This window comes from Syzygium oleosum, unplaced genomic scaffold (genome assembly GCF_021117445.2).
Source record: "Syzygium oleosum isolate NSW1041296 unplaced genomic scaffold, Sole_v2.1 Sole_v2.03, whole genome shotgun sequence".
NCBI classification, from domain to species: domain Eukaryota; kingdom Viridiplantae; phylum Streptophyta; class Magnoliopsida; order Myrtales; family Myrtaceae; genus Syzygium; species Syzygium oleosum.
In genome coordinates, this window is record NW_026607487.1 from 14772665 (window position 1) to 14799405 (window position 26741).

Genomic DNA, 26741 nt, shown 5'->3' on the forward strand with positions numbered 1-26741 from the left:
CGGTGAAAATTCCAAGAAGCGATTTATAAATAATAGAGGAAAACAAGACAAAAGAAAGAAAAGCAGGAGGCGGGGGGCAGTCGCAATCCCCTCTTGTCTGGCCGGCCTTAGCTGTCGTTTGGATCCATTCCATCCGGATTACGTCACCCTCCCCTTTCGTTTTTTTTTCGCTTTTATTATTGATGACCCGACCCTCTTTCGGACAGAACGTTTTCTTTTTTCTAAATTGATTTTTTTGCTCCATTAATTTGAGCACCGTTTGATCGTTGCGATGGCTCGGGATCCCGACGTGCTGGTCCCAGCAACTTGCTGGGATGGCGAAATGGTAGGGCCCCCCGATCCTTGATTCCCCGATCTCCGTTGCCCCGCACTCGGAATTCATTCACGCACGTGCCGGAATTCGCACGCACTGTTGCAACTTTGTTTAATCTAAATCAGTGGATGTCAATCGGTCAATCGGGCCGAATTCCCGAACTCGAGATTCGCTCCACCATAACGGAGTGTGCCGTGTCCTCCCGAAAAGTAAATGGGAACGCACGGAAAGGAGAAAGCGGGGAAAAGAGAGTTGCGGGGGGGTGATAGTGGGACGCCCAAAAGTCACGTGATTTGCGATCATTACCCCGCGCGTGAGGACAAATGTGATATTTGATGCCAGTACATTCGCACGTCGTGTGCTATGAGGGGAGTGATTTGAAGATTGATGTCTTACGTTGGTCGTTTTCCCATTTCTCTCGATTCGATCTCATTCTTGGCATTCCCCATTTCTTTTCTGTGCACTTATACTTTACTGCTTTTACTAAACACCTTGATTGTCAATAGATATTTTTATGAGGGCGCGTATTCGCGCGTTGTACTGATGCAATCCTTTCTGCGGAAATTCAATATCAAAGAATCATGCATCTTCATGATTTATTCATTAATAAGAGGGATGAAGACACGTAATTCATCCGTAGCAATAATTTCAAGAAATATTGTTACGGAAACAGGCGAAACGAAGAAATCCTATTGCTCTCTCTCTCAACCCATTTTTTGACGGATTTCATCTGTAGTTGAGAGAGGACTTGACTCTTTATATAAGATATTAATAAGTGCCTTCAATAAGTACCTTCCATCAAAGCACATAAAATATTATATCTTCATAAAAGTTGCGACTTTAATAGCCATTTTAGCATTCGAATAACCATTAAATCGTTAATAATATCACGTGGACCGTAATCGCTCTTCCACTAGAGGGATTAGACCATGCATTATAGACTTGCTCGCGCGTCGGGCATCTTGCACATGGACAAAAGCATATTCTTCTTCTTCTTCTTCACCTTCCAGCAGAAGGTTAAGGAAGATATTTATTTGGACCGAGCAAATCGCTCGTCCGTGGGCCTCCGATTTTGGATGCTTGTGGTCAGCAGGACAAGGACAGAAATCGATTTTAAATTGCCCTCGAAATGACACGAAGGAGGGCACCACCGCCACTTTCCAACATCTGGCAGTTGGCCCAACACCAAAAGACGGGAGGAAAAATCAGGTTTTGGAGAAATGTTTTCGAGCTACTAGTTATCTAAAGAGGAGCAGATGAATCGGATCACCTTACGAAAGCGATACGAACGAAGTCATCGGTTATGGAACGTGGTTAGACGACCGGCAAAGCTTCGAAGACGCGGTTGAGTCCGTCGTTATTTACAAAGTAAGATCCTTTTTGTCGCGAGTGCTAGAAAGACGGTGAAGACGTTCGTGGCACGTGAGATGATTTAATCTTGTCCTAAAACCACCTGTTTCGAATTTTAACAATCTAGAATGGATTAATTCACCATTCATGAATTTTTAAAAGAGTATCTTTTCTTTTTTTTGCTTTCTAATATTAAGAAAATGGTTAATACCACGAAAAACTCAAAACTGATACATCTGTGATAATTTTACCCCGAACTAATTTTTTTTGCCACAAAAAACCCTAAACCGGTACACCTATGATAAATCTACCAAAACTTAATTTTTTTACCACAGAAAACCCCAAATCGGTACACTTATGGCAAATTTACTATCCGTTAAATTGGATTAAAAGCACGAAAAATCACAAATTAGTAAATATATGACAAACAGAGTGGTGAAACCCCAAATTGGTACACCCGTCAACTATCATGTGTCATCAAACTTAGCAATTTGACTGTACAATTTAACGGAAACTAACGGAGGGTAAATTTATCACAGGTGTACCGATTTGGGATTTTTTATGATCAAAAAAATTAGTTCAGGGTAAAATTATCGCAGGTGTGCCAGCTTAGGATTTTTTTTGGTGTTATCCCTTCAGAAAACAAGGGACCAAAATATGTAAGTGTGAGGATAAGACAGCTTTTGTGATTCGCCAAAGTTTTAGAATCGGAATTGTGACCGCGAGAAAGATATACATGTAAGTGAGAAATACGATATCAATAGCTGGTTATCGTGAATTCTCTCGTCTAATCAAACACCGTGGCTTCTCATCAGCATTTGGGAATTGCAATAGATAACCACATATGATCGAATAAATGATCACCGGTTAATATGTTAGTGTAGTGCGACACGAATGCGGTTTATTGAACGAGTAATGCTAATTATTAGATACAATGAGATCGATCTAATGAAATTGATATGCTAAATAAAGCGACACGCCATAAACAAAATAAGTTGCGTCGAACGATCGAAGAGGTTTATCGCATCACGTGAGATCCGGATTCCGCATCTCAATTTCAGTACACTCTCGTGCATTATTTTTTTATTTTTTTATTTTTGGTAACCCTGGGAACCCACGCACGGCCGTCGGGAGGTAAAACCCCAGGGGCGACACGCTAGCCACCACACACGTGCACCGGTTAAGTCGCCTGCGGCGCCCGGGATTCGAACACCCAACCTTTTGCGAGAGGAAGAATGTCTTTTCTAGCAGCGCCACCAGGCGGGTGGTCTCTCGTGCATTATTTATTCGTGGAAAAACGGAATTTTGGATGTGCAATAGAATAAATTTTGTTTGGACTTGACGACTGCCAAGTTCGGCACGCCACCCTCCCTGCCTCGGACGGCTGCTTTGACTTTGTCGCGAAGTTGCTGCCCACCACGATGTTTCCCGGTCGGACCAGTCAAAGTTTCGATCTTCAATCCAACCGTCGTCGTACCTCCGAATCTGGCGCCGACCGTATTGGTCTGAATAGACGAATTTATGTAATCATCTTTCCCGAGACTCTAATCTCTGCCCCCGCGATGCTTCGTATTGTCAAGTACGTGGCCCATCGTCGACGATCAAGGAAAGCAATATCGACTTCGGCAGGCATCAATACTGAATGCCGCTCGGTTATCGATGCACGACTCGATATGGCTGATGATGATCGACAAAACTATCGATTGACGGGCTTGAAGAACCGTCGTAACGCCGAAAAGAAATTAAACACGTAAGGAGCATCACGATATAGTTATGCCCTTGAAGTTACCAGAAAGCAGAGTAATTGCGACCTTGGGACAACGGGTGTATGTTTTTAGAGGAACAATTGTTTGGAACAAGATCATGGCGTCGTATGAGCACAAGATTTTCGGAAGTTGAGAAGCATGGACTCAACCACTATTAAATACCATTAATCATCTACTGAAGAGCCATGCACAAATCAAACAAATTTACTATCTTTCAATATATTTACCATCTTGCATTGTACTTTTATTCTTAACTGTAATTTTTAGATCCGCGTTGTCGATTAAATTTCGGTATGGACCTTTATTCCGGGTGTTGAGTCGACGATTAAATCTTGGTATGATATCTTAATGTTCTTAGGCCGTGTCGTCGATTAAATTTCGACACGGCTCACATATGTCCAGTCATGTTTGAACTCGAATAGTTGCCTTTTATCACTTACGATATTTCCTATCCAAAGTCAGCGCAGAACCTATTTCGTTTAATTAAAAGCCAAAGAACGACTCTCGATGAAAGATATTTCGTCCTGATAAAAATTTCAGTGAGACACTAATTAATGCGTATTTTAATAAACTTTTTGCTTGAGTTTTGGAACTTCAGCTTGTTGTTAGATGAAAAGGTGTCGCCATTACATGGTACAAACATCATACAAAAGGTACTTTCTCACTTTCTATCTCTTTCAGCTCCCTTCGATTAATTAAATTTCAATATATCAAGCAAGATTAATATGTGCCGTAACCGAAAAATGAAACTACATGAGCTTTCACCTTGCCCTTCCCTTTCGTTTTTTCACGTTTTTATTGCAATCTACAAAAACTGCCATTTCTATATGCTTAATCACTGGGGTTTGCCTCAGTGGCCACTCTTCCTACTTAGGAATGGGAAAGTGCGGTGTTCGATTCCCCATCTTCTTAAAAAGGCTAGGAGTTGGGACGTTCAGTTTCGGATGTGAATTTTGACTTTCGCGCTCTGCAAAGAGGTATGACAAAAGTTTGAGAAACTATAGTAATGACCGCTCGCATATTGACATTAATATGTTTTTGCTCACGGCGTAATTTCTTCCATAACAATCTAGCCATCCTACGTGGCATGACCAGCGCTGATGTGAAAAAAAAAATCAAAATTTTTTAATGAATCTAAAATTTCTTGAATTTTCCTTCTTCATTTTTTTTCCTTTTTCCTCCACCAGTCATTGGGCGTCTGCGATGGCCGGCGATTGGCCATAGAAGAAGAAAAAAAAGAGAAAGAAATTCAAAATAGTTATAATATAATTCATAAAATTTAAACAGTTCAAAAAATCGTCCACGTCAGCGTCGGGTATGCTCACGGCGTAATTTCTTCCATAACAATCTAGCCATCCTACGTGACATGACCAGCGCTGATGTGAAAAAAAAATTTAAAATATTTTTAATGATTCTAAATTTTCTTGAATTTTCCTTCTTCTTTTTTCCTTCTTCCTCCACCAGTCATTGGGCCTCCGAGATGGCCAGCGATCGGCCATAGAAGAAGGAAAAAAAGAAAAAAAAAAAGAGAAAGAAATTTAAAATAATTATAAATAATTCATAAAAATTTTAAAAAATTCAAAAAATTGTCCACGTCAGTATCGGGTATACCACGTAGGATGTAGGATGGTTAGCGTCCACGTCAATGATTACCGGTCAAAATTGGCCGAAAATGACTCCACTGACAAATTCTTATAATGTTTAAGACACAATCGGAATGCTGATGACTGAATTGGCATATACACAATAAGTTTAAGACTTTTTCTTAATTTTCCTTGAAGTCTTTTATAAATGATTTAAGAGAGGCTATTGCAATTGTGGAAACATCATTTTCTCTATAATATAGGAAACTCAAACCTTGCGACTCAGTTCATCTTCATGGATATGTGTAAATCGACCATTCATGCGCTTCGAGTAAGGCTCCACTTCTAAAGTGACGAGCACAACTCCCTTGGATATTGTGAGTTGGGACATGATTTGAATATAGGATTTGCTAAATCCAAACCAATAGCTCAACATTAGAAAAATCATTAGCTACACTGAAGATGAAGTTACACTTGATGACAAATGACTATAAATTGCCTGAAATGTGGAATCATACTTCTATATGCGGGACTCGCAAGCTGGAGGGAGTTTATTCGATTGATTGGCTGGGCGGTTTTGCCACATTCGTAGGAACAAGCAAAACTTTGGGTTTCGTGGTTGGGACTCAACTTCGCAAGATAACTTGATTTTCATAAGATCATCATCGATATGGATTCTAAAGCCATCAATGATCTTGTTGATCCATAGTTATTATTGATAATGTTGGCATTGTTTTGCTTAAATACATCAGAAGACTGTTGCGCTCTTACTTTGAGTTTAAAGTGCAACATAAATTTTGGGAAAAAAGTCGCTCTGCTAATTGGTTTACCAATCTTGGAATTGATAAGCGTTTAGATAATAGTTTCTTTTCATTATCTCCTAGAGACTTACTTCGTGTTTTATCAGGCGATAAAATAGGGACAATAGATTTGCGATATTAAATTTTTGTATTCAGCTTTAGTCCTTTTTCGTACCAAAAAAAAAAATGCCTGCTTGGAATATAACATGCTCCTTCTAGACGATGGCAAACTCGTGATCAGATACTGGCGACATGTGTACGTTGGATATATTCACGACAAAAAGGAAGGCTTCATGTTGAATTTCCATCTCAATTTATATTTTAATTCAAAGAGATTCTCTAGAAAGATCATTCGGAAAATATAATTTTAACTAAACTTGCAAGAGAAGGTGAGGGGATGGATTTGGCTGGTTGTATGTTAAGATGAAATCAACCCTTTTAACCCACATCGACTCGTTTTTTCTACGTTACAACGTGTAAGTCCTGTACTCAATTCATATAACTCAAATTTATAGATGTTATTGCACTTGAATGATTCAGATCTCGCTCCTAGGGAGGTCGGCAATGGTGTCCCTCGGCGGCCTCGTGCTACTTAGTCGTAAAACCATTTGCATTAGCTCTTTCTGCTCATTTTGCACCGCTCTACTCATTTTGCTATACCGCGAAAGTCAAAAGATATGTGATCTTTTTACCATTAGGCTAAGCACGTGACATGCGCACACTGAGCTCCTTTTTCGTAGGTTATAATTTGTATGGGATGAAAGAAGATTGATTGAATTTGCATAACAAAAGCTGGTCATGTCATCCTAACAGAGATGACTACTTCATACTCCTTCCCTGTCAAGGTGATAATTATCAATGGATTTTTTCTTATGTCGTGCATAATCTGAACTTATGGGATGTGGATAATGAATTTTAAAAGTTGGCTCTATAACAAAGATGCATAGTCAGTCAATATACGTACAAAACAATTGTGTTATCAGGTAAAAGTCATTTGTTATCTGAATTTGTGCATTTCTCAATCAAGCTATTGAGTTTTTAATTTGTCCAATCAAATCTAGTTAAATGGAGTTGCCATGTCCGTTGGATCTAACAAAAGATTGACGGATAATTTATAGTGGCAAAATGTTTTTTCACGTCGCACTCTTCTCAGTTCAAATGAGTCGAGCTCTAATTAACCAGATTTGGAGTTAGCGAGACTTAATTTGGAAAAATTAAAATTGTCAACATTTGGTTAATAAGATGCATAAGTTTGACTATAAAAAAGTATGGATTCTTACAATTAAGGGAGAATTTCACTTTACCCCCACGACTTTGGTGTCAGTGAAAGTCAAACCCCGAACTTTAAAAAATCGCATTTTGCTCCCTTAAACTTGCATTTTATTACACTTTTAACTCCCTATTAACTTTTTTTCATTAATATGTATCAATTCAGTCAAAAAGCTATCTTTCAAGGCAAAGCTTTTGAAGTTATTCTTTAATTTCATTTGAAATAGTTATTTTCTTAATCCTCCATATTAAACAAGCTTTTTAATGTTCCGTCTATTTATATTTTTTCTTAATCCAAGTAATATTTAGATTTTTTTTTTGGTCGAGAAGCGATATTTAGATTGAATGCTGGCATTTTCTATGCTATGTCTATGTATAGATGGAAAAGGCAACAATCTTTACCCTTCCTAATCACAAACGCATAGCGAGTTATTCTTAATTTAATCAAATGGCTAGGCATACCTAAATTAAAATTCAAGCGGGGGAGTGCCGAGCTGAGAGCCCCGAGATCAGATAAACCCTAGGGCGATCCAGTTCTCTCCACGTCACCTTCTTTGATGCCATTCCATAGACAAGAGCACCCTTCCGAGGTAAAAAGCAGTAGACGATTCCCACGTTCTCGAACCGCGTCGTCTTGCGAAACGAAAAAAAAAAAAGAATATTAAATTACGACGACCAAGAGGCTGCTAAAGTCTCTAAAGTCAATATTTCGATAACGTTGATTAATATAGGATCCGTAGATTTTGAACGAAGAAGAAAAAAAAAAAAAAGGTAAAAAAGAGGTTTTTGCCAGTCAATGACAGCTGGCGAACAAGAAAGAGAGCGGGTCGTCTCCTTCCCCGGTCGCGGCAATTGCGGGAGCCACTTTTCCTTTCAGATCCACCCCCCCCCCCCCACTAGCTCTCTCTCTCTCTCTCCTCCACCGTGGTGATCGCTGATTGGGCGGATAGGCATGGGCACCCCCGTCATTTCGCCCACCCCCCCGCGGGGGCATTCCTGACATCTCACGCCCCCCTCCCCCTCGCCGGGCAATTTCCTGCTCACCTCCCCTTTGCGCGTCATCCCCTTCGATCCAATCTCGGCCGTCCATTCCCCCTCTCCCCACGGCCGCCCTCCGATCTCCAATCTCGAAACCCTAGCACCCCCCCCCCCCCATCTCTGTCTGTCTCTCTCTCCTCGGATATATTAATCCGTTTCGAAAAAAATTTCTTGCGTTCAAAAGAGTTCGTTTTATTCCTCTCTCTCGTGCCACGCCAACGAAGACGAAGACCCCAAAGGCAGATTTTGCCGAGTTCCCCGTAGATTGAAGGGCGGTGGTGAGAGCGCGCTTGCCGGAGGCGGCGAAGGATTCCTCTCGCCGGAGCTTCGCGTCGACGTCCCGGGTGGGTGAGGGGGTGGGGGCTTCTTCTGTGACGGGAGAGGTTTTTGCTCTTCTTTCTTTCTTTGCCGGTCGCACCGAATCGGGATCCGTTCCGGGGGTGACGAAGATGGAGAAATCATCGGCTGCGGCGGCGGCGGCGTCTCCTCCCTCCGCGGGCGCGGCGTCGTCCGGGTACGCGGCGTGGGAGGAGGTGGCCGTGTCGAGCGACAGGGGGAGGCGGGAGGTCCATTTCTTCCTGAGGCGGGTGGACGGGGACCGAGATCTGGCGGTGGTGGGGCGGGAGCGGAGCTTGCGGCACATGTCCTACCACTGCGCGCTGCCGGGCCGGTCGGCGGTTGGGCTCGGGGACTGCGCGCTGGTCTCGGGCCTCAAGTCCCGGAGGGAGGTCGTCGACTGGTTGAACTCCGTGATTCAAGGTTCGTGGGGCTTCTTTTCTTCCCTATCATCTTCGTCGCTAAGTTCATTAAGATGAAGGTTTTCGTGGGTACGATTGGCGTTTTCTGGTGTTGGGCTCTTCTTCTGTTCGGTTTCTTAACAATCGAAGCGGATATTTAACACGCCTCTTTTCTGTGCTTCGTTTGATTTTGATACGGTTTTGCCTTTTTGGTACTTTCATCCAAAATATCTCATCCATTTCTTTTTTTGTGGAACGGGGTTCTGGTGTTTTTCCTGGCTTCCTTCTCCGGATTGAGTCGTGAAACAACCTTTTGGATGGTTATGAGTGTGGTTGATAATTCAAGTGTATATTTTCATATGTTTCTTGTTGGAATTTGTGCCCTTTGAGCTTGAGCTGGTTATTTCCTTGCGCGCAAAAGAAATTGATGTCAACGTGTTTCTGTAACCTCCTGTTTTCTCGTGTCTTTCATACGCGTCTGCGAAAGATGGGTCTTTCTTCTTGTTTTTTTTTTTTTGGTTTGGAGACGTATGCCGGCGAAAGATAGATTTGAGGCTGATATGAAATTTAATTATCGTCTCCCTGTCATGATCTGAAAGGAAAACACTGAGCCAAAACCATTTGATTCGCATGGATGAAGATTCTGTGTCTGAAGCCTCTTCTCCTGTTATTTGAAATTTTTGTGAACTGGCAAAATTGCTTTTTTAAAAGCTGAGAATCTTAATTTCTTATTTTTTGGATGCAGCCCCAATGATTCTACTCTTTTAATTGATTGCTTTCATAGCAGTTTTTTCGACGAAGATTATAGTATTTTCACTCGTTTTCTGGTCGCCTTTATGATTATAGAACATGAAAACGTCTATATACTAATGGCAGTTCCTTGCGTTTTCAGTTACCTTGAGATGTTCTTGTTTCGGTTTTGGGAATTGCTTGCCATGCTCTTATGGTCATGGCCGTGTGTTTATTGTGGTTCTGCTGTTCATGTTATTACAAACTGATGATGATCTGGGCTGCAGGAATGCCTTTTCAAATTTTAAAGAGCTGGTTGAGAGCATCGGAATCGAAATGCCCTCAAATAATCTAGGTTATAACCTTTCATGGCCGAACTTGTCATTTTGTTAATGGATTGGGCTTTCCTTAGATGTGTTTGGACCCACTATCGCTATTCGCCTGTCCCCTTTAAGAACACTTTGAGGCCGGTTGATCTCCTGTGTGATGCAACCTTCTGAATCTTTGGATGTTTGGATATCATTGTTGCACTACTTCTGATCGATATATTACTTCCCCTTCGATTCAGTGTCCTTCTATCAAGGAATAGGATGTGTTCTTGATTTCAGTTTCATGAATTGTATTTTTTGCAGGTCGGTCATCTGAACAGCAGCATCATGCGGACAGTGGCTTTTTGGCTAGAGAAGGTGCACAGAAGCTGGATGTTGGTTTCCCTACGGTTTGTACCCATCATCCCTCTTAACATATTTTCTATATTGTACTATTTTTTTCCTAAGAAACCTAGGTTTGGGGTTTGAGACCTTTTGGATCTGTGCTAAATAATTTTTCGTCCTTACAATTGGGCTTGTATTTTATTTGGAACTTATTTTGGTTTCACTCTTTTGAAATTGAGTCTATTGACCTGAGTGTGTCTTATATTTTAGCCTTTTACCATTCTTATGTGATTTGGGAATCAAGGGCCTTAGTATTGCCGAATAGCTTAAATGTTCGATTTTCTTTTGGGTTTTCTGTCGGTTGGTCCTTATAAGTACAGGGTTGTAAGCCTGATGTAGGACTTGCTGAAAAGGTAAGTGACTCGGCCAGATTCAGAGTGCAGTGAATTTATCAAAAATAAAATTGTGATGGAATTCGGTTGTTGATGGGAGATGTCAGTTTTACGATTGCTTTGCGTGGTGTTTGTTAGTAAGTTATGAGCACCTTCCTGTCTATTTTCTCTCTTTTTCTTGCAGCTCTGCTTAATCATTTATTTCTTCCGTGTTTCTTTTCCCCTCCTGTTCAGGATTCTCTAACTGCTAAACTGGGTCATTCTTCCAAGGAGATCCAGTGGTTAGGCTCCCCATGGACATGCAAGAAAAAGCGGAAGCACTTTCCTTCTTTTTTCCGTAGAGGTGTCAAAGTCTCTGTAAGTTCTATTTTGATCTTGGTTTCTTTTTCATATTATGGGGAATTTTCACTAGTTATCCTTTCTCTTTGTTTGGCATGAATGTCTCACTGTGTTCTACTATTTTCTCAATATTTTCAGGTTCATGACTTTGTATATGTTCTTGCCGAAGAGGATAAACGACTGGTTGCTTACTTAGACGATATGTTCGAGGATTCCAAGGGCAACAAGATGGTTGTAGTACAATGGTTTCACAAAATTGATGAGGTTGGGATTGATTTGCCTCGTAATTTCAATGACAGAGAGATTTTCTTTTCTCTTTGTCTTCAAGATCTCAGCATCGAATGTATAGATGGATTGGCTACTGTCCTCAGTCCCCAACATTTCGAGAAATATATGAGTGAGGCAAGCAAATCTTCGTTGGAAGTATTTGTTTGCCACAACCTCTTCGAAGAAGATGATATCAAGCCTTTTGACATTACACAAGTTGAAGGTTACTGGAATCAGGATGTCCTGAAACGTATGAATCCTTTTCCTCTACCGAAACCTCCTCTAAGATCTCAGCCGACTGAATTTCCACGAGATATGAAATGCAATGTTGATGAAGATGGTGGGATCAGACCTAGAAAGAAGCAACGCCTTGTGAAGGAAAGTGATGCCATTGAGATGCATAGTTTGAAAGAAGGGTCTGAGCAAAAAATCATGAAGAAAGACCCTCCACATCATTTGATTGTAGGTTCCGAAGTGGAGGTGCTATCTCAAGATAGTGGCTTGAGGGGATGTTGGTTCAGAGCTTCAATCATTAAGGCATTCAATGCCAAAGTTAAGGTTTGTTATCAGGACATTCTGGATGCAGATGATGAAACAAAGAAGCTTGAGGTATGCTTTCTCATCTCTACATCACTTATTTTGTTATTTCGTTGGGATGTTTTACATTTGGTGTTAAACATGTTTACCGGCTTGACGTTGCAGGAGTGGATTCCAGCATGTAGAGTGGCTGCTCCTGATGAATTTGGTCTCAGAATTATTGGAAGGTCAATGATTCGGCCATGCCAACGGTCTAGAGAAAGTGAAGTTCCAAAGGTTGTTGATGTTGGGACTGTTGTGGATGCTTGGTGGAATGATGGGTGGTGGGAGGGCATTGTGGTCCGTAGTGAATCTGAAGACAGACTCTGTGTCTATTTCCCAGGTTTGAAAGAGATTTTACTTTCTTGAATTTTCTTCCTGTTTTACAGATAATCATATTAGATTTTCGCTTTGCTTTTCCCCCCTCTTGTTCTTAATATTTACTTATTACCTTATGCAGGAGAAAAACGAGAATTAGTCTTTCCACTTGGGGACTTGAGACATTCCCGAGAATGGTCAGAAAATAGATGGATTCATATAAGGAATAGAGCAGATGTCGTCACTGCAATATTACCTCACTTGCGGGTGGATCAACATGTGGAGGAACATCACAGTAATGAAGCCGCTGAAGCTGCAATTAAGGACTACTGTAAGACATCAAGAAACAATGAGGCTGGTCGTGAGAATCCTCTGGATCATCGGTCGTACTCTCAGTATGATGGGGTAGATGAGTCGCTGGCTGTTCCGGATCTTCTGAAGGATGATTCTCTTGCTCATTTGAAATGGAAGGTTTCAAGGAAGAGAAGTCGAAGTGGTGGAAGTTCTTCCCTGAAGGTACAATTTGATAATGACTGTACGAGCTCGCCGGAGATGGGAATCTGTACCCGTGCGAGGTTTTTGATGGATGCCACCATGAAAGTTGATCACGAGAATTGCAAGTTTGCCGGTGATTCACTTTTCAGTTCTTCAGTAGTGCCGACACTGACAAGCTTGGTCATGTCCAGGTGAAAGACCACTTGGACAGTGATCTATCGCCTGGTAGTGAAAATTTAGTTGAGGCGCAGGTATGTTGGAAGGGCGATATTATATTGCCAATGAAGTGGAAAGTACGAGGGAGGAGAAGTCACCGAAGACGGCGCAATAACAGAGCAGGTAAATGATGGCAATACCACCAGCTGCCTCGCTGGGTTTGTCGTTACTGAAGTTTTGCTTTGGACAAAGTCGATGAAAAGAGATTTAATCTCTCGAGCTTTGGTCTCGGGTGCTGCTCTGGGTTTGAATTCCATGCCACAATCTCGCGGGTCACTTAGTAGGTCTAGAGTTTTAAGTCTTGTTCTATGCTGTGCATCATATCGATGCAGCTCCAGGGTCCTCGACTCAGGTTGTTAATAGGAAAAGTAACCGCATCCAGGTCCTTTTTGGTCACATTTTATATTTTACATGTAACCACAGCCTGAGGGTGCCACAGCCCAGGCAACAATTTTGGGTGCAGTAGGGTAACCGTTAGGACTGACTTTTTGAGTCTCCGTTGAGGATGTCTTCTTGGAATCTGTACATGACCTTTCTGTTAATAAGATTTGATGTTGGGGTGATTGAATTGAATTTTGTTTTGTAATGGAATGAAACAGATGGAGATAACATCTGTACGGATTGTACCGTATACCATGTTGTTGTTTGCAAGGGTTTTAGGGGTGAGCGAGGGAGAGGAAGAAGATAAGGAAAGTGTAGAATGATGAGGTGTGGAAAACGATTTCCTTGTTGGGAGGTAAAAAAGGATGATGGCCAAATTCTCATGCGAAAATGGTTTTTTCATTAATTTTTAATTTAAGGGAAAGCTGGAAGAGTTTGAAAATCTTCCACTTCCCTTTTCATTTCATTCATGAAATTTGGATGTTCTGAGAATTTATTAGACGTGCGGGAGTTTGTTCTCTCTTCGAAATGAGCACTTCCATTTTCTGTCTCTCTCAAACAGAGGAATGCTCTGGCGACATTCCTTCCCGAAAATCCTCTCCAGAACTTCCACTGGTTGGAGAGACGATGGGATATAGTTTCTTGACCTGGGCGAGGCTTGTTTCGGCGTGTGATTCGACTTACACCGTTGCACTTCTTTTACGTCGCTCGGAGATGTTAGTGCTGTAGCCTGATATTCTTTTCAAGCTAATAGAAAATATCGCATCTCACTATTCAGATTTGCTTGAAGATTAGGCTGTGCAATGTTTCATGAGATGCGAATGCTTGTGCAATATCTACGCAATGCACGAATGCATAGCCTAGGAGCAAAGCAAGAGATGCCTTATATGCAGGTTGTAGTTTTGGTAGAATGATATATGCTTCTCGCGGGTTCAAGCCACGACCGCCCTCAAAGAAAGAAGCTTGGAATTCACCCCCGAGGACAAGCATTGTTCCCCGAGAACAAGAAACCACCTCCCTCTTTCTCTGCCTGCAAGAATCAGATCCCAACATGAAGGACAGAAAGGAGAACTTCCCAAAAGCAGAACTTTGGAAATATTCTCGCTTGACCCTTCCTATCCTCCCACCTCCCAAGTCCTCCTCTTCCATAAGCCCTTTTAAGTCCCCCTAATCGACTTCATAATCGACTTGCAAATCATGTGTAGAACGAGCGCCAGCAGGTTGATGCCCCCAAAGGCAAGATTGATCCCATACTCTGTGTCCGTAGTGCTGCCGGTTCTTCCTCTGTTTTAAAGTTTTTTCTGACCCCCCTTGCAGGTTTGCTATATGACCATGAGGATGAGCATAGATTGCAATGCTTGTTGCAGGAAACTAAGGAGAATCCTCTTGAGCATGAAAGGTATTGGGGAGGGCTCCTTCCTCCCTCTTTTTTATTTACCCATCTTGCAACTTGATTTTCTAGATCCAATCCATTAGGTTCGTGACGAGGTTTGTATCGTCTTGAAGAAATTGAGACCCACGTGATCGAGAAACCGAACAACCGAGTTTATGTGCATGGGAGGCTCAGGCCGTCCGACGTGGCGATTAAGCTGAGGAGGAAGATGAACCGTCGAGTTGAGATATTGGAGGTTCAAGATCTTGATAGCGGTGACGAACATGTCGAGCAAAATCCTCCGCCGATCGAACATGTTGAGCTAAGATCACTGATGATCGGTCATCAAGTGCACCCATTGAACTTCCATGGTCAATCAATACCCGATTAAGCATACAAAAGGACGATTGATAAAATCGCTACATCGTCATATGTAAATTGAATGCACAGGTGTTGAAAGGGAAATTGCAAAAAATGAATTCCAAGCTTTTCAGCAAGTAGAGATGCGTAGATGTAAATTGGATTAACTTCAATTATGGTTTAAGCATATCATGCGGAAGGTCATGGTCATACACATAATCTATCTCGGAGGAAAACCTTCAATATGAAACACGGGACGTACATCGGAAGAAGACACGATCATGACGATATGGAAAACCGTCCAAAGCTCATCAACATCGAGAGTTGGGCAATCTAATTTCTCATTAACTCAATGAATCAAGACTCAACCACGCGCACCCATCCAAAGACCGATATCGCCGGCGGCTCACCGTTCGCACCCCGCGCTGTACGTGCGCCCCATTAAAGTTATCCGAGTTTAGGCATCGGGCCCATTAAATGGCAACGGCACGGATGAATACGGTAACCTCGGCTTTCCGCAAAGAGAAGTGGCGTCGATACTCGACGACAGTACACAACCATCTCCCCCTTTTTCGAGAAAGGGAGGCGCTTGCTAATTTTGTGCTTTTCTAGGACGGGGTTGACCACGGTGGGTTTTTTCGCTCTTGCGCCTTCTTCTTTTTTTGGTCCCCCCTGTTCGTATCAAAATTTTGTCGCCGGGGTTTGGAATCGGGGCGGGCACATTGCGATTTGGGATATTTTTTTTTTTACCCTCGTCTTATTTTCCGTTCCACAATTTCCTCAATTTAGGACAAAAAAAAAGAAGAAAGAGAGATAAGAAAGAAAAACGGATAAAAAGGGGGCTTGCTAAAGCCTGCGCGTCGTCGTATGCTTCGAGTCTCCAAATAATCGCAATCATTCGCTATCTCTCTCTCTTTCACTCTTCCGATTTCACCACCTCTTAAATTCCTCTCGCAGCCTCGCTCTCGCTCTCGCTCGCAGCCATACCAATCGGCGCGATCCGGCGCGCGCGACGACGGAACCGGAAGCAAAACCCTAGCTCCGACCTCCGACTTCCGATTCCGATTCCCACCGCCGCGCCGCGCCGCGCCGCGCCGCTCCGCCCACCTCCTCCCCTCCCCCGCCTCGCCGCCTATGGCGAGCGGCGCGTCCGATGGCGAGCCCCGCCGCAAGCACCGCCGCTCCTCCTCCCCCCCGGCCGCCGCAGCCACCTCCTCCTCCCCCCGCGGCGGCGGCGATGGCGGCGAAGGGGACGGCACGGACAGGACCTCGAAGAGGCACAAGCACCGCCACGGCCACCGGCACCGCCACGGCCGCGGCCACCGCCACGCCGGCAAGAAGGCCGAGGAGGAAGCTGGTTCCGGGGGCGGCGGCGAGGGCGTCGATTCTCCTTCCCCCCCTCCTCCTCCTCCTCCTCCTGCTGCTTCTGCTGTTGCCTTGCCTCCTCCTCCGCCGCCGGCCTCTTCGAGGCGCGATGACGACGTGGAGGAAGGAGAGATTCTCGAAGATGAGGGTTCTGAGCCTGTTGAGGAGCTTGACTTTAAGTATCTGGTGTGCTCTATGGCCTTCTCCTATTTATTTTTTTCGACAGTTATCTATACTTGTTGTGGTCGCATAGTTTTCTCAAATTGGCGTTTTACAGGGTTTGATTGTAAGCTTTTCCTGGTGCTCGAGAGAGTGATAGAGAGAGAGAGAGAGAGAGAGAGAGAGAGAGAGAGAGAGAGAGATTGCCAGTCTGCCTAGTTCTGATTTTATTGCACTTGTGATATGACGAGTTTTGTTTTTGGTTGATGAGTGCTTCCGTGAGAGAACCTGATAAGCCGAGTGAGTGTGCCGTGCCTGTGTAAGACCCTGCTTGCTCTGCTCCTGCATGACTGAAAAATTGCAAAAAAAAGAGAGGTTTGGTCGAGACGTTTACAGTGAAGACTGATGGCTTGCTGTTGATTTGTAAGAGCTGGTTATATCTTGTTTTGTTCAGCTTGTTTTTGCACGTTGAGCTGTTATGGCATGTATTTTGCAAACTAACATTTGGTTTAATCTCGTGGCTTTAAGGTAAATAATTCTGAATCTGGTGTGCCGTCTGCCGAAAGAAGCGTTGGAGTTGTTTCTGGAAATTCAAAGTCGATGGTTGATGAACTCCAGTCAGCAGTTGCCGATGATAGTAAAGTAAATGGCGGTTTAGGTCACGAGAGTCGTGGACCTAGATTCCACTCTAAAGGTAACGACAAGGCTAAGAACCGATATAGTGCTGACACCACAGAGAGTGGAGACGGTGATGTAAGTGATCCCGCCGATAGACACAAGACATCCCCCTGCTCACCAAGTTCTGATAGATACAGAGATGATGGATCGAGGTTGCGAGATTTTGTGAGGGAAAGATCTCGTTCTCAGAGCAGTTTACCATATGGAGGCTCACCTTTAAAACGAACAAACCATATGGAAAGAGAAAAGGAAAGGGAGTCCTCATATTTTTTCGAGAAAAGCAAGATTGAATATGATTCAGATGATCAAAATATGACTTGGCGCAGCAAGGATAAATTGCATAGCGCTAGAGATATTGCGAAGGGCGAGGAAAGGGAAAGGATCAACTCTGACAGAAGGTATGGTAGCATGGAGGATCAGCATTACAGCAGGGAGAGGAGCATCGAAGATAAAAGCATGGGAAGTTATGTTGACGCAGTAGATAGGAGAAGGGAAGAACGAGAAAAAAGCAAAGATAGGGATGTGGACCGGGTCCATAGAAAGAAAAGTGAACGTGAAAGGAGCAAAGATAGGGATGTTGACAGGGACTATAGAAAGAAAAGTGCACGAGAACGGAGCATTGGCAGGGAGTTGGAGTGGGATAGGGGAAGAGAGAAAGAAAGAGAAATGAGCAGGGAGAGGGACTTGGAGAGGGATAGGAGAGGAGATAGAGATAGAGAAAGAGAAATGAGCAGGGAGAGGGATATGGATAGGGATAGGAGAAGAGAGAGAGAAAGAGAAATGAGCCGGGAGACTGACATTGATAGGGATAGGAGAAAAGAGAGAGAAAGAGAAATGAGCCGGGAGACTGACATTGATAGGGATAGGAGAAGAGAAATAGAAAGAGAAAGGAGCTGGGAGAGGGACATGGATAGGGATAGAAGAAGAGAGAAGAAGAGGGAGAGGAGTATAGAGAGGGATCGAGAGAGAGATAGAAGAAGGGAAAGAGAAAGAGAAAGAGAAAGAGAAAGAGAAAGGAGCTGGGATAGGCCCAGAGATGGTAGGAGAGACAAGGACAGAGAGAGAATCAGGGAGAGGAGTAGGGATAGGAGCTGGAGATCAGAGCGGATGGATGATGGAAGGAGGGAGGAACGTAGGGATGGCCGGAGTGGCAACAAGTACGAAAATGTCGAAGATGGTTATGTTGATAAGCATGGATATTCAAAGCACCCAAGACGAAATGAAGTGGAAGATGACATTGATAGAATAAGTAGAGGGGTTTCAACAAAAATGAGCACTGCAACAGCTAGTACTATGGATGGTGATAAGGAAGTACACAGAAGGTAATTTTTTTTGTCCATGGGGTCAGCTTGGAATTCTCGGTCGTTAGCTCTACTTCTCTTTAGTAATTGATTTTTTTTTCTGGCTGTTATAGCGATGAGGATGAAAAGGATGACCTTGATGGAAAGTTTTCATTGGAGATAGCTGAGCAGGAAGAGGAGGATCTCAATAGAATTAAGGAAGAAAGTAGAAGACGAAGGCAAGCCATTATGGAGAAGTACAAGAATTTGCAGCAGCAGCAGCAGCAGCAACAAGAAGAGCATGTGCAGCCTCAGGCGGAGGATGCGGTGGAAGGTAATTGTTGATGACAAACTGTGCCTGGATGTCCATTTATCAAGTTGTATGCTTCCCATTTGACGAATCCAAGGGAAACAAAAAGTTTGTTCATTTGTTACTGCGAATTTTATTTCTATAGTCATTAGATTTTTTTTATTGGGTTTGTAAACTGCCCTGTGGCACTAAGATTAGCATATGAGGGTTAGCCATAATCTAATCGGAAATCATCTCGCAGTACCTGTTTTACTGCTAAACAGCCAGACTGTTGAGTGCTTCAAAGGAATGCGAAGTTTGGTCATTTGTAGCTTGTTGGGAGGAAACTGTCTGGTGGAACCTGGAAACTGAATGCAGTTGATACTCCTTTTAGTTGACTTGTGCAAAGTCTCATATATTTTCTGATAAAGAGGCAATATAGTGCCGTTGATTATGCATTCTAGTCTTATTGTTTGAATTGTTGTTTTTTATTTTTTTTATCCTTACTGTATTTTTCGATTTACAATTTTCTTGTATTTTGTAGACAAAGCACGTCCAGAAAAATCAACAGCAGAAGTTCATGGAAGTATTGCTGAAGGTGTGGATTCATCTGTTGCCGAACCGTCATTTTCTATTGGAAAATCGCCTCTTCGAAATGGAATTACTGCTACTGATGGGAGCTCTGGTGAAAGAGGTCTAGGAGAGGGTACGCCGAAGGTGTGTCCATCAATTCTCTTATTCTGTTTATACAAATGAGCTTTTTCTACATCCTATTGAGGTTCTTGGTTCTTGTCTACTTGTTATACTGTTCGCTTAGAATACCATATTGAGCTTTGAATTTCCAAGTGCCTAACCTTACCAGACTATGTGACCGTTCTTTCTTTACGTGAGCAGAGTGAGGGATCGGATGACATCTTCTGTGATGATATATTTGGAGATTCACCCGCTGGTGCACGTAAGACGGTAAGTTAAAGTTTATTTTCTACTAATTTACTATGATTGCATCATCTGTGATGAAAAACTGACATAAAACATGTTTTGGGCACATGTGCTTGTTAATGTGCATACTATACCATGTTGACCTTGTCCATTGAGGTAAATATGTTTTTAGTGTGAATATTTGACATTCCCGGTGTCACCTTCTGTGTCAATATTCTGGATGTAGAGTAGATTGATTTCTGGGTTCTACTTTTCAGGACATTTTCCTCCGAGATATCCTTTGCACAAATTTTCATTTGTAATGTTTTTGAGATTTTGATATCTTTTCTTGGTAAGGGTTCATAGTGTTACTAAATAACGCCCTGGTAGATCTCTGTCAATATCTGGACGTAGAGTTGATTGATTTCTGGGTTCCACTTTTTACGACATTTTCCTCTGTGATATCCTTTGCAAAAGTTTTCATTTGTACTGGTTTTTGAGATTTTGATATCTTTTTTTGGTAAGGGTCGATAGTGTTACTATGATAACACCCTGGCAGATCCACTTTGTAGATTTCTATGAGGAGGTCTCGTAGAACTGTTCTTTCGAGATTGAAAGATTTTTAATTTGCTCCTTGTTTCCTTATATCGAACAGAGTTGCTCTTCTAAACTAGCAATCAGTTTAAGTTCACATGCAAAGCTTTGTGTCTGCAAGACAAGGACATGAATTCTTCCCCATATACTTCAGGACTTGATGAGACATGTTTGCTATGGCTTGCCTTTTAGAATGATTTTATTGATGGAACTAACATGCATGGCTTTGTGTGGTGGATGGAAATTAGAATGACTTGATGAGTCATGGAGTTTGGTCTTCCCTTATCAAGAGAGTGGTTGCTATGATATTATATAATGCTAAATTTGGTAGAGTGAGGGTTAGTAATAAAGAGTAGAATATACTAATGGTGTTGATATTAAGGCAAGAGAGTGGTTCAATTCATTAGACATGTAGAGTTCCTAATGGTACATGTCAAAGGAGATCAACTTAATTCCAGAAGTCTGTTGTGCATTGTACCACAGTAGGCGCTGATGAACACATCCCTCTCACCCCTACCATACCCTTCTGCAAGTTTTTGGAACGCTTCAAGCTCCACTTGAGCATTTAGGCCATTCTCTCTGTTTTCTGCACTTCTCTTTCTTTTCGTACTTTTTTTTTGGAAAGAGGAGTGGTGGGGGGGGGTGGGGCTGAGGGGGGAGGGTTGGAGGGATGGAGGGAAAGAGGTGAGTAGTGAGGGTGGGGGCTTTGATGTTGCAAACGGGCACAATGTGTAAAACAAGGCTGATTTGAATAAAGGCTTGACTTCTGTGTGTGAATAATCATGAACCTACCTAATATTCCTATTTTCATGAGTATTTTCCTTTACCGGTAAGCTTTTTTTTAGTGGGAAATAAAGATATAGGATCACTCACATAACTACCCTCCAAAAAAAGAGCAGGTCTTTCCCTGCCTTTTTTTCCCTAATTAAAAGTGGATGTGATTCCCCATCCATTTCAAGTTGATGGGTGATTCTTACAAATTGTATCCAAACTACAGTAGTATTGGGTTATTCTCAATTTCCTCGAGCATAATTTTGAAATTTTTATGTTTTCCTTATCTTTAAGCTGGTTTTATTTGATTAAAGTTGGACCTTGACATGGTGTTGCTTCACATGTAGCTAGAACATTGATTGCTTTTAGTGCTAACGTGTAATGAATTTTACGGTCATTCTTAGGCCTTGTACTTTCTGTGTTTTGCAGGGTAAAGGAGGTGGTTTACCTGTCGAAAGGAGCGGTCTCCATGACAATTGGGATGATGCAGAGGGATACTATAGTAAGTCATGTAGCAATTCATTCATCTTGATTTTCTTTCAAGTTTCCATTATACCCATTAAAGTCTTCATGAGAGTGCTTTAGACTATGCTCATTTATCAGCTTAATCAAAGACTTTGTCTTGTGTTGTAAAATGAATGGCGTCTCTGAGACCAAATATTTGCTTGGTGATAAGGACACAACACTAATCATGACTTGTCCTGGTTCAGTTTCTGTCTCCTCGCTTAATTACCTGTAAGCACCAAGAAAGAGAGGCTGCATGTCAACTGTCGATTTTTGAGTACGTCTTGGTTGTTTATGGCAGTTTTTATAATCTTGTTTTTTGGAATGTGACTTGTTTTACTGAGTTTTTATGAAGCGAACATGTTATGTTTCAAGTAACTATTCATCCCTTCATGACTATGGTTGGTCGACTAGCTCCTGTCAATTTATATTACTTGCATTCTATAAACTGGAAATAGTTGAGACATTATCAGTAGAATGTTCTGAATGGTTTATGATCATGTTTTGAACAGTGTGTAGTAGATGTTCTCCACGTTATTAGCTGAATCAAGAGAACTTCGAGGTTATGTAAATGGGATGAATATTTCTGAAAAATATATTAAGCAACTTGTAGCTAATTTAGATGTTACTACTTCTCTTTGGAGTGCTGATTACTTAGCTGAAAAATTCTTTCTGATTTACTTTTAATTTGACTGATGCAGGCTATCGATTTGGTGAGATACTTGATGGCCGATATGAAGTTATTGCTGCACATGGGAAGGGAGTTTTTTCGACTGTAGTTCGTGCGAAAGATTTGAAGGCTGGCATTGGTGAACCAGAAGAAGTGGCAATAAAAATACTGCGAAATAAGGAGGCCATGTAAGTGGCCAAGCTACTTTATTGGGGATGGTGTGAATTAATTTGCAGTTTCTCTCATTGAATATATATCAAATTCCTGGCAAATTCCTGGCCTTAGTTGTGTCTCTGTGTCTTATATGTGTCTAGGTACAAGGCTGGTGTTGAGGAGCTTGGCATATTGAAAAAATTAGTAGGTGCAGATCCTGAAGACAAGCGGCACTGCGTTCGTTTACTTTCCAGTTTTAAATACCGCAATCATCTTTGCCTGGTTTTTGAATCTCTTAATATGAATCTACGTGAAGTTTTAAAGAAGTTTGGTCGCAATATTGGTCTTAAATTAACTGCTGTTAGGGCTTATGCGAAGCAACTCTTTATTGCTCTGAAGCATCTCCGAAACTGTGGTGTCCTTCATTGTGATATAAAGCCTGATAACGTGCTGGTAGGTTCTGGTATCTTCTTTTTGCTGTTGTATTCAAGTATTATTGTTTCTTATTTTCGTTTTAACTTATTACATTTTACTTCAGGTTAACGAGGCAAAAAATGTGTTGAAGCTTTGTGATTTTGGAAATGCCATGTATGCTGGAAAGAATGAAATCACACCATATCTCGTGAGTCGCTTTTATCGTTCCCCAGAAATCAGTAAGTCTTCTTCGATAAAGTGATTTCATCTTGACATGGTTTTATTATTAGTTTTACCGAATTTTCCTATTTCACTTCATTATAAAACATATTTCATTCAGACTTGGCTGAATTCCTGTTACAGTTCTTGGCTTGCCTTACGATCATCCATTGGATATGTGGTCTGTGGGTTGCTGTTTATATGAGCTTTACGCTGGGAAAGTTCTTTTTCCTGGCGCTACCAACAATGACATGCTTCGTCTACACATGGAATTGAAAGGCCCTCTTCCAAAGAAACTGCTTCGAAAGGTATAACGAGAACATAATCACTTGTTTGTACATAATCAATTCTTATCCCATTTTTATTTAATCTGCTGCAATATGTAGGATATCTCTCTCTCTCTCTCTCTCTCTCTCTCTCTAGGCGCACGTGTGTATATGTACAGACCTTAACATATACATACAGCATATGCATGGCCACCTACATAACAATGTATATGGACATATTAGTGCTTGCACAATGGATGTATTTTCTACTTATATAGTAGTTATTGGAAGTTGATTTTTCATGGAACGATAACATATATTACCAGCATTTTCATCTGGTTTATGTGCATCTGTGGGTAGTGTTGGCTTGTTGTGTTTCTGTTCTTACTGATTTTCATTTGCAGGCAGCATTTGCAGACCAGCATTTTGATGCAGACCTGAATTTTCTTGCTATAGAAGAGGATTCTGTCACCAAAAAGGTCTATATTTTGTTTCAATGTGGCTTTGATGTGCAACAACGTGGTGCTTTTAAAGTTTAATAGCTGATATATTGCATTTCCTGTTGATTGAGTCTTCAACATCGTCTGTGCAGAGCATAAGGAGAATGATTCTTAACATCAAGCCTAAGGATATTGGGTCGATTATCAAGGGTTCTCCTGGTGAGGATCCAAAGATGTTAGCTAACTTTAAGGATCTTCTAGACAAAATTTTTGTATTGGATCCGGACAAGAGGATGACCGTACAACAAGCTTTGAATCATCCTTTCATCACTGGCAAGTGAAACATGTTGCTGATTTTTGACTCCAGAATGCTGTTGCATTTGATAATTGTCTTTGGAAGATAATTCTTATTCAGAATATCTAATCATTTCGGCATTATCTTTGCTTAATTACCTGTGCTGGAAGAAGAGCTTCAAGAGGGTTTATGCCATTATTGAAGGGGGATGACATTTGTTCAAGAATACACTTTACTGGCGGTTCTTTCAGTGGAATGTACTGTTCCTATTGTAAGATACTTGCTGAAGGCGTTCTTTTACCAGTTATCAAGTTCATTATATTTGTTTTCATGTGTAATTTCAATTTATGTTAGCGTTCAATCTGATGGAGATCAATAACAGGAATATAATTGGGTTGTGGGTATAGTTCTTGAGAAATGGTAGTGGAGGTCCTACGTGGACTGCATTTTTCTCATCTTTGACTTTGCCAGATGTCTGGCTTTTGAACTCCAGGCTGGCTACCCATGTCATGCTAGTGTGGCAGTTCTTTACTCTTAGTATTCATCATGTAAATTTCCTGGATTATCTCGAGTCTAATAGAATTTTTGGTTCAGGATCTCTCCCACTGCTTTGAGGCAACCTTCCAGTGTTTAATTGCTTTACAAAGGCACCCTGGAGAAGGTACCTTGGTTTGTTGATTGGGAGCTTGTTGTGAAACCTTGAAAGTACTAAATAGTGCTCTGTGCTATATGTTGTACCCATTTCGCCTAAAATGAGCCATCATGATTGTGAGTCACATGAGCTGTATGGGCTTGATAAACATCGTTGTATAGGGGAAATCGAAAAGTTTTTCTGTTTGATGCTGTATTGTGATCCCTTGTATAAGCGCGCTAATTGTTAGGGGGTCATTGAATGTGGATGTGACAATTCCCTCTTAGTGTTTGTAATTTGCATCGAACTGATGTTTTTGTCATCTATTTCTCTAATTAATAAGTGAGGAGATTTTGTCAGCCATTCTTTTTTGTGTGATTTTCCCTTGTTTTTTGTATCATATATGTGCATAGTCTAATCAAGTTATGTTACATCTGATCCATGGACTAATGACTCTGGAGGCTATTACGCTGGAGACTTATTGCAGCAACCTTCAAAGTGGAAGGATGCGTCCGTGAGTAGTAATGTCTAAAATTTGGGCTGTTATTCTAGTTTTAGTGTAGCTTTGAGGCAATGTGAAGATTAGATGGCCCCTGATGTGATCTTTTTGTCTTTTTAGGGCACAGGTTCCATGCTTCTGCGAGTCTCGTAAGTATCTTCATATCCTATAGGTAATCGTTATCCATGCAAGTTAAGATTTTTTTCTTTCTTTTTCCCTCACTAGTATTAGATTCTTCCGTCAGTCTATAATTTAGTCTTTTCAATGCTCTATGTTTCACATAAGTTAGCAATTAGTAAGGTGTCATTGCTGGCCTTCATATGGGAAATAAGCATGTAGGGTTGATTTTGTAGTCCCTGCTAGCTGAGTTGTGAGCCCAGAATTATGGGGGCATAAGCAACTCAATTGGGTAAACAGGTATTAAAAGTTTAGAGAAATATACATCCATTATATTGGGAATTGAAGGAAGAGTAATGGACTTTTACTGGACATTTTATGGCAATAGCAGTTTTACTTTGCGTGTATGAATAACTGAACATTTTATTACCTGGCGAAGGGCTATATATAGTCTACTTTGAACAGTGCAACATTTCTTATTACTGTACTGGACTGCGAATGTGCATGGATCTCTACATGTTGTCGCCTTCATTACTTTTTGGATTAACATCCCTCTCCTTTTGAACTTCAAAGGATCGTTCTGTACTGGACTTCCTTTTTGGTAGTGGGACATGGTTTAATACTTGAGGCTCTTTATGAGCACTCAAGGATTCATATATGTCATGTAAGCCAAGTGTTATGTGGGTCTTACGCTGGGTGTTTGGAAAAATGTAATGGACAATGGATAATGATTTGTCTTTGTGTACTGTTCTCACTAAGATCCTAGAGGTCCTGGTTTTGAATCATACCTTCCAGACCCCTTCACAAAAAGAGAGAATAGAGAGAGTTGGTGATATGAATCTGGGTAATTTTGCAGATATGATACTGGCAATTGACAGTATTATTGTAAAGTTTGATTGAATGGGGTTCGTTAATGCAATAGAAGGTTTGAGAAGATGTCCTATCCTGAATGCAATGCAATTCAAGTTTCTCTGCAGTAGCGGACTTCACAGACGAGTGTTTCACAGTTTAGAGACAGTTAAATTGTTGCCTCTGTATGAAGTAAAAATTCCCTGCCGACAAGCTCACAAGAAGAAGATAGCAACCTATTGAAACATGACTTTCGACAGAGTCTGGTGGCGATTTGTATGATGCTTATTTATCATCCATGATCACTTGACATTATAAATTGAATACATCACTATTAACTTGCTTCCATTTCACTCCATCCTCTCACAACTGTAGCTCTGCATTCTCCCCCACCCCCTTGCCAATGTCGTTCTGGAGAGGTACACACACTAAATAAGGAAGATTTATAGACATCAACAGCAGTCTCTTAGTAGTGCTCCTTCTTCGTTAGTCTGCCGAACGTTTTCTATGAGAAGCCCCAGAAGGTCATTGATTATTATTGCCAGGGTGGTTCTGAAGATATTTAGGCTGAGAATTCCAAGTTGTCCACCCAAAGAGAAAGGGGGGACGTTGTCTTTACCTTCCACTGCTTCTAATATGTTTTATAGCAACATAAGGACAATTAGGGGGATAATGA

At 41.6% G+C, this 26741-nt stretch overlaps 3 protein-coding genes across 20 annotated transcripts; all 3 read left to right on the plus strand.

Moving 5' to 3' along the window:
* The first annotated feature begins 8293 nt into the window (after positions 1–8293).
* LOC115689800 (uncharacterized) lies at positions 8294–13414 on the plus strand. 2 transcript variants are annotated; one of them, XM_030615956.2, is made up of 7 exons: positions 8745–8878; positions 9873–9940; positions 10218–10303; positions 10865–10987; positions 11108–11845; positions 11939–12155; positions 12273–13414. In XM_030615956.2, the coding sequence occupies exons 2-7, from the start codon at positions 9922–9924 to the stop codon at positions 12818–12820; spliced, it is 1731 nt and encodes a 576-aa protein (XP_030471816.1). In that variant the 5' UTR covers positions 8745–8878; positions 9873–9921; the 3' UTR covers positions 12821–13414. The 2 variants fall into 2 exon arrangements, with proteins under 2 accessions (XP_030471815.1, XP_030471816.1); XM_030615955.2 differs by lacking the exon at positions 9873–9940 and having other exon boundaries at positions 8294–8878.
* A 729-nt stretch (positions 13415–14143) lies between these two features.
* Positions 14144–15141, plus strand: LOC115689801 (uncharacterized). The gene is made up of 3 exons (XM_030615957.2): positions 14144–14458; positions 14540–14621; positions 14729–15141. The coding sequence occupies exons 1-3, from the start codon at positions 14420–14422 to the stop codon at positions 14983–14985; spliced, it is 378 nt and encodes a 125-aa protein (XP_030471817.1). The 5' UTR covers positions 14144–14419; the 3' UTR covers positions 14986–15141.
* A 749-nt stretch (positions 15142–15890) lies between these two features.
* LOC115689780 (uncharacterized) lies at positions 15891–26411 on the plus strand. 17 transcript variants are annotated; one of them, XR_008816083.1, is made up of 17 exons: positions 15894–16505; positions 17007–18478; positions 18571–18770; positions 19270–19442; positions 19620–19688; positions 21438–21510; positions 22214–22370; positions 22497–22788; positions 22874–22988; positions 23113–23276; positions 23639–23713; positions 23827–24007; positions 24143–24240; positions 24564–24630; positions 25062–25121; positions 25220–25248; positions 26073–26411. XR_008816083.1 is itself a non-coding variant. In XM_030615931.2 (13 exons), exons 1-13 carry the CDS (start codon positions 16089–16091, stop codon positions 24169–24171), a joined length of 3417 nt encoding a protein of 1138 aa, XP_030471791.2. In that variant the 5' UTR covers positions 15894–16088; the 3' UTR covers positions 24172–24300. The 17 variants fall into 17 exon arrangements, 3 of the variants coding, with proteins under 3 accessions (XP_056165557.1, XP_030471791.2, XP_030471792.2); XR_008816079.1 differs by having other exon boundaries at positions 25062–25114; positions 25220–25271; XR_008816082.1 differs by having other exon boundaries at positions 25062–25114.
* Positions 26412–26741: the final 330 nt, after the last annotated feature.

Bases quoted from the DNA above. Each gene is read 5' to 3' on its own strand.
- LOC115689800 (XM_030615955.2), top strand. From the start codon at position 8,569: ATGGAGAAATCATCGGCTGCGGCGGCGGCGGCGTCTCCTCCCTCCGCG. The intron at 11,846-11,938 runs GTATGCTTTCTC...TTGACGTTGCAG, and splicing joins ATGAAACAAAGAAGCTTGAG to GAGTGGATTCCAGCATGTAG. The intron at 12,156-12,272 runs GTTTGAAAGAGA...TACCTTATGCAG, and splicing joins ACTCTGTGTCTATTTCCCAG to GAGAAAAACGAGAATTAGTC.
- LOC115689801 (XM_030615957.2), top strand. From the start codon at position 14,420: ATGTGTAGAACGAGCGCCAGCAGGTTGATGCCCCCAAAG. The intron at 14,459-14,539 runs GCAAGATTGATC...CCCCCCTTGCAG, and splicing joins GCAGGTTGATGCCCCCAAAG to GTTTGCTATATGACCATGAG. The intron at 14,622-14,728 runs GTATTGGGGAGG...ATCGTCTTGAAG, and splicing joins AATCCTCTTGAGCATGAAAG to AAATTGAGACCCACGTGATC.
- LOC115689780 (XM_030615931.2), top strand. From the start codon at position 16,089: ATGGCGAGCGGCGCGTCCGATGGCGAGCCCCGCCGCAAGCACCGCCGC. The intron at 18,479-18,570 runs GTAATTTTTTTT...TGGCTGTTATAG, and splicing joins GATAAGGAAGTACACAGAAG to CGATGAGGATGAAAAGGATG. The intron at 23,277-23,638 runs GTATAACGAGAA...TTTCATTTGCAG, and splicing joins CAAAGAAACTGCTTCGAAAG to GCAGCATTTGCAGACCAGCA.